Raw genomic sequence first — 12,554 nt, forward strand, 5'->3', positions numbered from 1 at the left:
GGACACTAAAGCGAACGGAACCCAGCCAAATGTAACGCTTCACTTCAACTTTTCTGCAAAAATTGTTTTATTTTTTCCCCTGTCTTTGTGTTTTTTTTTCCTTTTTTCCTACCCTTTTCTACTTTTTGTCGTTTTTTGCCCTTCCATTTCCTCATATATGCCATGTTATCTGCACACTCATTTGGTTAGTTAACCTCCTGTCTTTAGACTGCTTCTTTTTTAACAACTCTGCACACCTTCATGGTAATTGCAAAAGTGGAGAAGGAGCAGGGAAAAAAAAACAGAGCAACCAGAACGGAAATGATGCGGCTCATTTGTGTGCGACCACGGAAAAGGGAGAGGATAGCAGACCAAAGAAATATTTAAAAGCTTCGACCTTGGCTAAGAGAAAGTTCCATTTAATGAGCTAAAAAAAACTTTTACATATAATAATTCTGGAATACTGACAGTTTTTATTAGGTTTTGAGGTATGCTAGTACCTTCATCTAAGTAGTTAGACGCTTCTGTTTCTGTAAGGGCCTTAATTCTAATATTTGTAAAGGCATAAGTGATTAAAGTCTTATTATTAGATATTTTTCTCTTTACCAGCTTGTTCTGAGGTTTGCTTTTCCTTGTGTTCTAAATGATGTTTACAATGTTTAAGAGTTAAGCATGTCGGGACTGTCAAACATGGGTGAAGCAGCTCTATAACATCTAATAAGAAACACGATTACACCATTTGACTTGAATTTATGAGTGAATTACAAATGATTCATATCCGGTTTCCCTTGTACTTTATAATCAGCTTGTTAGGAGAGTTATTAATATTGGCAAATCATTCTTAACAGTCCTCTCAAAAATGCAATCATCATTTCGTTCATTCCTTTCAGTCAGACCCCCGATTTTATTCCCCCTTCTTTCCATTGAATAGACATCAAACCGGAAATGACGTTGGCAATTGAATTGTGTGAATTCTGTATACATTTCCTCAACCAAGTCAAGCCAAGTGTGTCCATGTCCGAAAAGGAATCGATGAAAAAATGCAAAAAAAAAGAAGTCGAGTTCACTCCGTTAACATTTGCTCTTTGTTATGCACATGCACAGTGCTTTTATTGTTGTTGTTGCTGCACGGTTTTATTTGCCGGAAGTTTGTGGTGGGAAATTTCATTTATGCTGACACTTGACTCACAGGGTGTGCTCGGAACTTTAATTTGCTGCAAATAAATAATGGCAACAACCGTTATAGTCAATCGACTGTGTGTGTGTGTGTGTGTGTCTGAGAGTTTGATACTTTTGGCCTTGGCATGGAACTGAAATTGGAACTGAAACTGTAAATGTAACTGTAACTGGGTGTCCGTGTCCAATGAAGTGCCATATTATGTTTTTTTTTCTTCTCATTTCCTTTTCGATTGGGGAAGTTCAATGTGTGTGTGTGTGTGTGTATAGTGGGAAGGAAATGTCGGTGAAACAGACATTTGCTCTTTTGTTGTTTCTTCTTTATTTTTTCGCTTTTCTCTTTCTAGTCCTTTGGCAATGACTTGGCTTGCTTTGCTGCTGTTGCCTGTTTAAATGTGACAATTTAATTGTTTTATAATTGTTAAGAAGCCAACTATCTTTGATTTATGAAGTGAATTGAATTGAGTTTAAATTTCTCTTGTTACAGACACTTGACCCAATTTATCGGGCCAAAGGTTAGATCATAAATAATAAAAGAAAAACACAATCATGACTGTTCGACATGAAGTGGACAGTAGAATTTTTTATTTACAAGGCAAACTGAATTTGATTTGGCAGGATATACATACGTACGTATCAAAATGTTCCCTTTGGACGAACCCGAAATAAGAATTAAAACGAATGGTTTAAAATGGAATTCACTTTTATACTGCTTCTGCGCCTGAGCTCCGTGGCGGTCTTAATGAAACAGCTAACAGGAATTTGCCTAACTAGAACAGTTCAACTGAACTATTTGAAACAGAAAATTTATAGACATGTTAAACACAAAAATCATTCAAAATGTTCAATTAAAGTTCTTGTTACTATTTAACCAAAATGAAACCATAAATTTAAATCGAAACATGTTTCCGACAACTGGGTTAATGTGGTTTAACCTAATCCAACCTCCCGCAATTTTCCAGTTCCACAACCTATCCAAATGCTTTTGTCTGGCCATAAATCTCGTCTCTTTTCTCTCCATGCATGCTGCAACATTTATCCTAGGCAACTTTTAGGCGCAGCAGCAGCAGCTACTTTCTCTGAGTGCATGTAAACACACAACTCAATGTAATAGAATGGCAAGAGAGGGGCAGATCCATAGTAGTGGAGGCGTGTGGGAAAAGTTTTTGTAAAGGATTGCAAGTGAATGCCATGAAATTGCCTGGTAGATGAGAAGCTTAAAGTAAGAAGCAAGCTTCCGTAGCATCCTGCCAACATACAAAAAACTTCTTTACGGTCCCTAAATGAAGTTAGTAAAACTGATTAACTCTCGGCAGCTTGGCTCGATTTTGCTACCAGAAACAAGGATAATTGAATTTTCAAGGAAGAAGCTAAAGTTCTTTTACTATCACAACCACTGCAGCTCTCCTTTTCTTCTTCTCTGGTTGAGCTTAAGTCTTTTAATGATGATTTTAATGGCATATTTGTTGCAATTTTCCATTAAATTGCAATTACTTGACCTTTGCCAGTTGTCTACATACACGCATACATATATATATAAATGAATCTAAATCTTCCAAGGTTGAGCAACGCCTTCATTTGCTTTTAAAATGTTTACCCGGGCAAAGGAGATTCCACTCTTGATGCTTCAATGTCACCATACAACCAGTGTCCTTCTCAGTGTTGGCTTTGCCCTGAGCTGTTGTCATACCATTTTAGTTTTACTTAGTGCTAGCCATTTGTTTACAGAAACGCCCTAGAAATGCTTAGACCACTCTATGCAAATGCCACGCCCACAAATGGGGTGGTAACAGACAGCAGAAAGTTGGTCGCTGTTTGCGTTTTTGTTCAGCTAATTCTGGGTTTGCTCATGATGAATGGCCACAAAACCGCAACAAAATTTATAGAGATCTATGCAAACAGAGATAAAAGCAAAGAGGGGTGCACAATCGTTCCATAAGGCGACTATGTGTCATACTCTACATAAACTACTTGATGCGATTTTCAAAGAAAGAAATCTTTGATTATTAATTTTTTATTCGAAAATTCGTTGATTATTAGGAAATGGCCTTAAATTAGTAAATTGTTCTATAAAATTTTCCTTTCATTGAAATGTGTTATATATAAATTTTACCTACTATAATTTGGCAACCCCTTGCCCCACTTTGGTAAACATCTATGAAATTTATTGCTTTTCACTTCTTCCTCTTTAAAGTTTTTTGCCAACTTTTTTGCTTGTGGCCAATACCAGCGACAATTTCTCACTAGCTTGTTTACGGATGATACCGATTTCACCTACATGGCTACATACTTTATGTACATACTATGACCTAAGGGCCAACACACTTGAGCTTGAAAAGTTTTCGTTGCCTTGGAAATTCAACATCACATTGATACCCTGTGTATGCCTAGGGTGAATTTGGTTAGGTATTAATATGTCAGCATCGAAAGTAAAGCATTTTAAGACAAACACAGCAGAAGCTTTGGTAAAAATATTTAAGTTCAAACCTCCTTGCAGTCTAATTAGTAGGTATCTTGAAAAGGACTAACTAACTTTTGTGTAACATTAATATTTGTTCTGTTTACCTGAAGTGACCTCAAGTTGTTGTAGTAGCTAACCTTTTGATACAAATATTAATGTGGTTTTTCTCATTACCTTTTCTTTCAGCTCGCAGAGTAACCATAGCAAAGGTAAGTGGAATTTTATCCGTTTTATTAATATCAATTACAAACTTATTTGTTTAATTTATGTTTTAAGTATTTATGAATTTCGTAGCAGCCCAGAACTGTTTCGTAAAATGCAGTTCTATCTTCAAGTTTTGGGTGAATTTGGAATCAAATTTTGAATAGTTTTCGAATAATTTTAGAAGCCATGCACCTTGAGACGGTCAGCACGAGCCAGGCCAGCCTTGGTTAGCCATTGGCAAATATTTTCACGTTGATCACCCTGTAATTGAATCACCTCACCATGCTCAGGGTGCTCAATTATAGTTCCATTGCAGGCGAATTCCTTTTTGCAAGAACGAACAATTTTCTTTAGATCATATTCGGTGGACAATCCCTGGACAGTGGTCAATGTTTTGCGTCCATTCCTTTGTTGAATGCGTATATGCACTAGGCCATCTTGTATATTATCTTCGTTCCCATTTTTGGCATCCGCAAAGGGATCACGAGTATTTAAATTCTGTATGGACATGCGAATCACTTGAAAATGCTAAATATCCCTCTATAGACAAGCGCTGGAAATCCTTAAAAAGCTCCGTTACACCACAAATTCAATATAACAAAATAATTTTCCTTTTATATAAATTTTACTCTGGGAATATTACTACTCTGAAAACAATACGATTGGAAAGGCAAAGGCTACTTCAAAGAGCTTAGAATATATAAAGATAAATTTAATAAGCCTACTAATGAATACAAATTGCCATCGGCTCATTATTTCATTACTTAGCATTCAATTAGTCATCCAGATTTGCTCAATTTGTGGAAATTATCAATGCGCAGTCATTGAAAATTTAATAAATTTAAATTTAAGAAATGACAATTTTTTGATTTACATTTCTTTCTTTTTTTTTTTTTTCTTTTTGTGGTGCTGCTCTGGTTTTCTGCTTGATTGATTTTGGTGGCAATGCAAACAAAGTTGTCGGGCGACCAAAAAAATTTGCATATCATATGGCACAAAACAAAAAGTTTGTGTTTATTTCGTTTATATTTGATGATGATATTGTATATAGAAGCATAGGCGTCGTTAGAAACTTAAAGAGTTTCGAGATACATGGATTAGAATCAGATTAAAAACTAGTATGATTATGAAACTCTTTAGTCGGGGCTTATATCGCTTAAAGAAAAAGAACTTTCTAATCTTTGTTAACTGATTCAATAATGAATAAAATAATTAAGTTGTCAGTTACAATTACATTTGTATTTTGAAGAGACAAGGAACCAGAGAAAAAGTTTTAGAATAAAGAATTATAGCAGAAGTGATCAATACGAATCTATGAATCTAATCTCTATAGACTTTCTAGAATATCTACGCCGATTTCGTTATACCCTTAGTTCCGGCCATGTTTGATGGATTTTTTCTTGCTTTGATAGCTAAAAATTGAAAAACTTTTCCCATTGGCCCATTGGCCATTTCATTTATAATGAGTTTGTCATGGCCGACAAACAAAAGCAAAAAAAGAAAACTAAAAGAAAGAAAGAAAAAAAAATGTATGAATTTAAAACAAAAACTTCTAAAATAGAATTTGTGGCAGCGAAATTTGTGTTAAATGTTGTATATAGTTCATTTTAATTGCCAATATCTTCCGAATGGAATGAAAAATTCCACACCATGTGAAAGTTTTTCAAACTGTATGTATGTATGTTCGAAGCGTATGATGAATGTTCTCTTTCAAGCGGAAAACTGTGCGGGCAAATAATGAAATATTACCTCCACTCTCTTGCTCTCACTCTTACTCCCCCACTAACATGTACCTTCTCGCTCTCACACTAAATAACTAACAACTGTTGTGCATGCTGACACACACTACAAGGCAAACAAGCAAAATACATTCCCAAATGTTGCCATTGCATACTTTTGGGCGTTGTTAAATATAAAATTCTATGAATTTGTACGTACATCATTTGAAAATCGTAAAACTTGCAAGTGTTTCGCTTGTTTAGTCGCCCACCACTCCACCATCACCCTCTTCAAATGAAAAGTGAAAATGTTTAAAGTGTGGGAAAGTCTGTCATAAACAGAAGCCCAGGCAGAAGCTAAAAGCTGACTAAAAAAAAAAAAAAAAAAAGGTAACTTTACCTTTCGTCTTTTATTTGTTCGCCTTTTTATTTTTATATAATTATGATGATGAAAATGCTGGCTTGATGATGATTACCAGAAAAGCCTCTCGAGCAATTTGTTCGCTGAACGTGTATGTGTGTGTGTGTGTGAAAAGTTTATGACTATGCAAAATAAACATTTTATATACTGCGGCCAGAGCCATGTGTAAAAATTAATCAACTTCTTCACTCAGGCAAATTAAATTTTGGCAACAACGCATTTTCTAAAATAAAAAACAGCGTTTTAAAAACGAAAATTTATATATACTAAATGTATATATCTTTGCAATTTGCCATAAACAAGTTTAGCGAAAGCGAAAATAAAAATCATTTTCTGCAAAAAAATCACCGCAGGCATCGTAAAAAAAAAAAAAAAAAAACAACCCAAAACATAACAAACATAAAGAAGTAAGATGAGAAGAGCTCAACATACCAAAAGATGTTGAAATGTGCAAAACATAAAACTGCCACCAATTGATTGAGATGTAATCAAAAAAGGACCACACCAGGAGAAAAAAAAAGAAACGAAAGGACAAAAGAGCTCGATACTCACAAGAAAAATAAAAAAAAATCAAATACAAATGCAAAGAAGAGAGAAAAAAAGAAATGTCTGGCTGTAAACGCATAAAAATCATGCATGGCTGAAAAACGGAAGGAAGAAACCGAAGAAGAAATGAAAAATCAAATTACGCATACGCAAAAGAAAAGTTTTGGTCCTCTCGTTATGGAAATTTGAAGGCTCCTTTCTTTGTATACCCTTTGCCAAAGGGCTATCTTCATTTTGAGCAGAGGATTGCTATTAAATGTCCAACTAATTTTGTTGTTTTTCTTCCTTTGATCAGGTGAAATTTTTTTCTTTTTTTACGAAATAAGTTTTCCTGGTAATTGACTAAGAAGATTTAAATGTATCATCACTTTTTAATATGTTGCTCAAAATGTAATATTAAATTTCACAAAAGTTTGACTTCTTAAATGCAAATTAAACTTTTTCTTCTCAAAAACCAGATGTAGCAAAGGCCAATTAAACAATTTAAGTATATTTTTCAAGTGTATTGAATATTCGCCTTTTGGCTTGATTAGTCTAGCCTTCTGGGTTTTGCCTTTTTTTTTTGCCAACATATGCATCATTTTACAAATGCTAACTGAGGTTAAATGTGCTTGCTGTTTGGCTTACATACATCAACATGGACATAAATTATATATGAGCATGACTAATTTGGTGACTGGGTTTTGCTCTGCCACATTCAAGTCCTTTGATGCTTAGAAGTTTTAGCATTTCATATTTTATTACCAACAAAGTCAAGTCTAAACAATTTATTAATCAAATGGTCCAAACAGAACTACAAAGACACAAGCCAGATAGACTGAGGAACTGGGACAGAAATACAAAGAGCGAGGTGGAATAAACTTGATCCTTGTATGTGTGTGTATATGTATATATTTATGTATATGATTTATCTTCTTTTGTATGTGTGACAAATTGTGTGGCAAAGGCCAAGTTTGCTTCAAGCTTATACGGAAAAGTGTTACAAATTTATGAGACATTTTCCCTTTTTGTATGTTTCTGTTTTTTTTTTTTTTATTCTGTTTTTTGTTCCTTTTTGCATTCGACCTTTTAAAGCCAAAGCCAAAAGGCACCAAACAGACAAACAAACAAATGAACGTTGAAGAAAAAAAAAAAAAAAAGAAAAGAAAAAGGTCAACAAAATGCTCGAGGTTAGACGACGATGGAGACCATTCAAGTTGCTTGTTGTTTCCAAGGGAAGTAGTAAAAATATTTTTTTCTTTCTTTCTGTTTTTTTTTTTTTTGACTTTTACGGTTTTTGGTTTGAACATTTACAAGAAAACGCAGCGGTATCAGCAGTGGCAGTGGCAAAACCAAGACACTAATGTCGCTCATCTTTTATTAATATTTCTTAGAGATTTTTATGCTGCTGCTGCTCCTGCTGCTGTTGGCGCTTTCGGGTCCCTGCCCTAGGGTAGGGACATTATCTATGGGAATATGTTTTCTTTCTTTCCAAGCCCAGAGTCTGGTAGACATGTGAATGACCTTTTTGGTTAAATATGTTAAAAGTGCTTAGTTAGCAAACGTAATACGATGTTTTTTTTTCACTCCCAAGAAAATAAAATTTAATTTGACACATTTTTCTGTTTGTCAAGATTTTTTTTAAATGTTTTACTAATTGGAGTTTATAAATTCATGCAATTGATTGATTGTGAATTTATAAAAAGTTTCAAGGGGTATAAAACAAATTATTAATTTACTGATATGTCCTTAAATCGGATAATAATCCTCTTTTCTGTTTTTCCAAATCTGTAACAGATAAGAACAGTAATGTGGAATTTCGAAGTCATATTTTTGGAATTTGTTGGGATTTCAATCAAAAACTAAATAAAATGCAAATGGTCTCTTCTGAGACAATTTTCAAAGGATACCATTGCCCAAACGCTCTTCTATGCTTAAATGTTTATAAATGATTGAAAATCAAATCATAATATTAGCCAAGTGCCCGAAGTAAGAGCATTTTCTTACTCTTCTACAATATAAACATTCCATAAACCATTCGCCAAAAAATATGACAACCAAACAACAAAAAAAGGAGGAGAGAGAGAAAAAAAAAGTCGGCGGGGAAAGTAAAATAAACCCTCTGGCACTTGATTTGTTACATAAGGCTGGTCTGCTTACACACTTTACTGTCAGACTTTCGTCGTCTTCGTTTTTCACTTTGTTGGGGTTAAGGAATTTCCGCAAGTGTCAGCTTCCTGTCTTCCCTTCCCCCATTTTATTCTTTTTCACTCATGCTCTTTCACTCGTTGGCCTGAAAAGTGATTTAGCGGAAATTGTTTTTTAATGTGGCAGACATTCTGAAACTATTTAACCTGTGTTTCTGTGTGTGTGTGTGTGTGTGTGTGTACGGAGAGTCAGGCAGATGAGTCTTCAACGATGACAAAAAAATGTCAACCATTTGTCAATGGAAAATCAATAGAGACCTTAAACCTTTTTTTATGCTCTCCCATACGAAAGGTACGTTTAGTATGTGATGAAGTTCCAAAATAAGAAAGGAATTTATTACTTCTTGTAATAAATTGAAAGTCTTTTACCTTTGACTTTCAACTACTTTGACTTTATTATTTTGATTTTATCAGTATTTTTATAATTAATTTTTTTGTTAATTTAAACAATCAACTTAAAATTATGTTTATTTCGTGAAAATGCTCTCAGCAATCATTGCAGTTGGATATAGTCAAAACAATGCTCTAATTTTAAACCAAATTTTACTTAAACTATAACTAAAAAAGAGTATAGAAACTATGTCACAGCTATTCCTTTGGTTTTCCCATTCTTTTTGTACGCATTTGATAGCTGCGAAAGGAGAAAGAATAGGCATATAAGGGCAACAACTCGTGCCATGCGATAAAACTACCAGGTGAACCGCACAATACACCCACAGAAAACACACACAACTCATTGGATACACCCGATGAGATAGGTTAAAGAGTTGTTTCGTTTTTTTTCTCGGCAATGCAATGTTTTGACATTTGCGGATTACAATAAAAACGTTTTTATTTGTTTGCATGACTGACATTCTGAGAAGGGATGAAGGGCGCGGCAGTATAAAAAGACATGGCAATCATGTCCATTGGCATTCATTAGTCGCTGGCACATCGTCAGCGGCCTCAGCTCTCACATGTCAAAGTTCAATTTAACCTGGTTTTTATTGATTATGTCATTTAACTGCTGCCAAGCGTTGTAGGCAACTAAAGGCAGTTTAACTGTTTAACAAGAAAATCAACATCAGCAGCAACTACAGCATCTATTTTTAGAAACATTTCTCTGGGATTGGCTTGATTTCTCAAGGCCACAGTTAATGCAGAATACAGGCAACAACTGTTAATGGGAAGGTCATACTATATTTAAATTGTATAAATATTTAACCAGGAAATTGCTTGAACAAATTTTCTTTAACGTCCAAAAAGAAAACAAAATTCAAAAGAGAGAAATGAAATGGCCCTCGAGCCAAACGTCAGTCAAAATACAATTCAATTTTTGTTTAGGCAAAAGTTCACTGATCTGTAAAACAGAAAGGGGCCCAAGTTATTTTATACAAAATATTGTGTACTCAATATGATGGAACGACTCTCTGATACCTTATACCAAGAAATTCTGCTATATTTCTTTGCGAGCTCTTCTTTAAGTTTTTACTAAAGTCATATAACTTACTTGACTATATTTTATAGGACATGATGAAAATTTTCTGAAACTATTTTGAGTATACCCCAATTATCTTGGCAACTAAAGGGTATACATATTTTTCAGCTTTGGCTCGTGCAGGTCATCTGCAGACTGAGAAGGACTGTTGGCATAATTTTCATTCAATTGCGTTCATTCGTTTAGCTAGGTCCTTTTGCATTTATATATATGTATATACTATATATTCCTAGTTCCAGTCTCAGTTCCATTATTTGTGTGTTTATCCATTTAGAAGGGAAAAAGCCATTTGATTTCATATATATATATATATATATATATTTTTTTTTACCCCAACTTAAATGAGGCAATGCGCATTTTTCCTTCCCCCTACTTAGTCTAACTAATTCTGTTGCAGCATCTTGCCCGTCTGCTATAAAAATATTATATAAACTTTTGCCTCTTATTAAATCTTTTGCTCTGCTGTTGTGGTTCTCACTTTGTAGTGGAAGTGCACTTTTAGCACGAATTTCCTTTTCTTGTTTCGCAGGTTTGCTCTTCACTTCCTTTTGTTCATCTGGCATGAGTATGATGACGCTGTGGATGGAAGATGAGCTAGAGAATGGGCATGGGAATGAAAATGAGGATGGCGATGGGCAGGACGATAGAGATGATGTTGGCGGTTTGTCGGTTGTTCCACTTTTCCACAACACTAAAGTGTTAAATCGCATAATTATGTCTCTCATAGTGCGCACTTCACTAAACTCGCAAAAAAAAAAAAAAAAAATCTAGAGACGGGAAAAAGTTTCTTTCTTTTTTGCCATCTTCTTTCTTTTTGGTTTTCTGGATGCCTTTGGCTTTGGTTTTGTTCTTGCAGGTTTTCTTTTTACTTTGAAGAGTTTCACATAACGGGAAGACTATATTTTGTGCCAGTTGGGACTCAGCAACAAAGAAATGCGACTTGTTTTTGTAATAAAAATGTTTAAATAATAATTTAAATCATTAGACTGGGTAAATGATTTAAAAATCATTTAATGTACTTATGTTGTTTGAGTTCGGATTATTGGGATCTTTAAAAGCAGAAGTAATAAACACAGAAACTCATTTGGGGTTCTTTGGGATATGGAGACAGCAGAAACTTAAGCCCAGTGAAACTTATAGATCCATAGATTAGAATCTGTTTCTAAGGATCCCCTGAACCTAAACATTTGTCGAAAATAACCAACCCATTTGTTTTGTTGTTTTTAATAACTTAAATGTGGGGAACTCTTAAAAGTTTAAGGTATCGCATAGTCGATTCCTTTGCTTTCTTAAATAATATTTTATTCTTTCTGCATAGTTTTTGCTTTAATCTCATATGATGCCACTTTCTTTGTACCATATCCTCTACGTCTTATCTCCCCTTTCCCTTTTTAACTCTTGCGGCATTTTTTCCTTGCACTTTGCGGAATTTACTGAAGCCTTCTCCGTGTGTTTGCCTTTTGCTTGTCGCTTTTGTCATAGCTTTAGCTCGACTTAATTATATTATATGTATAAGTTGACTAAGAAATATTTACCCAAGCTGCAATACTTGAAACTTTATTTTATTCCCTGTTAAATGAATAAAATTGAGAGTAAAGTTTTGAGAAAACTTTTGTAACACATTAAAGGCACATAATTTGCATACTTTTCGACAACTATCTAAAAGATGTGTGGAAAGTGTATAAAAAAGGCTACTTCAATTGTAGGTATCCCAAAAAAAAAAAAAAAAAACGAGAAAAATAATGCCTTGGTAATAAATCTCGGCAATGGGGCGGCATACGAGTATCCTTAAAGAGAGAGATAAGACCCAACTACAGGCGCTTATCGGACAGCGCAAGCAAAAGTAAAATGCCATGAAGCCAAATCCCTTGTTGGCAATTTGAAACATTTAAAGACAGAGACTCGGTGATTTCGGCTTGCTATTATGACCATCATGGACCCCAAACACGGACACTGATGCGAACGCGTACGGTTGTTAATCTATATATACAAGTATAAAGGAAAAAAATTTGCCGAGCAAAACCAAAACCTACACAAAAGTGTGGCAAATCCTGACAACCAACGGGATGATGGTGTGCCTCCAACTGTTGCATGGGCTGTTCATTTTACTTGTTCTTTATTCCTGGAACCGAGCACATTAGAGTTATTAGGTGCTTTGTTTATTTTTAGCATTAACAAAAAACGAGTATACATGTCATGTACACGTGGAAAGTGTCGAGATATTACCATTTAAATTGTTCAACATTTAGCCAATTTGTCGCTCTGTCAACTCAAAAATATTGGCTGGCAATTACGAGATGAGAAAAATCATTTAACCAACTGTCACAAAATACAAAATGATTACTACGTAAAGGAAGATGAAAATGATGATGCCGTCGCTCGTGCG

The 12,554-nt window shown here is 34.6% G+C and overlaps 2 protein-coding genes across 2 annotated transcripts in view; one reads left to right on the plus strand and one right to left on the minus strand.

Moving 5' to 3' along the window:
* Nucleotides 1-12,554, plus strand: part of rdo (reduced ocelli) — an 81,018-nt gene that overhangs the window by 21,444 nt on the left and 47,020 nt on the right. The window contains exon 3 of the mRNA XM_068289042.1: nt 3,803-3,825. The gene's annotated coding sequence lies outside the window, so the exon portion shown is untranslated. The remainder of the gene's footprint in view (nt 1-3,802; nt 3,826-12,554) is intronic.
* Nucleotides 3,831-4,462, minus strand: LOC137576139 (eukaryotic translation initiation factor eIF1-like). The gene has a single exon (XM_068289057.1). The coding sequence runs from the start codon at nt 4,328-4,330 to the stop codon at nt 3,998-4,000; it is 333 nt and encodes a 110-aa protein (XP_068145158.1). The 5' UTR covers nt 4,331-4,462; the 3' UTR covers nt 3,831-3,997.

The sequence above is a fragment of the Drosophila tropicalis genome, unplaced genomic scaffold (genome assembly GCF_018151085.1).
Source record: "Drosophila tropicalis isolate 14030-0801.00 unplaced genomic scaffold, ASM1815108v1 contig_1187, whole genome shotgun sequence".
In the NCBI taxonomy this organism is placed as follows: Eukaryota; Metazoa; Arthropoda; class Insecta; order Diptera; family Drosophilidae; genus Drosophila; species Drosophila tropicalis.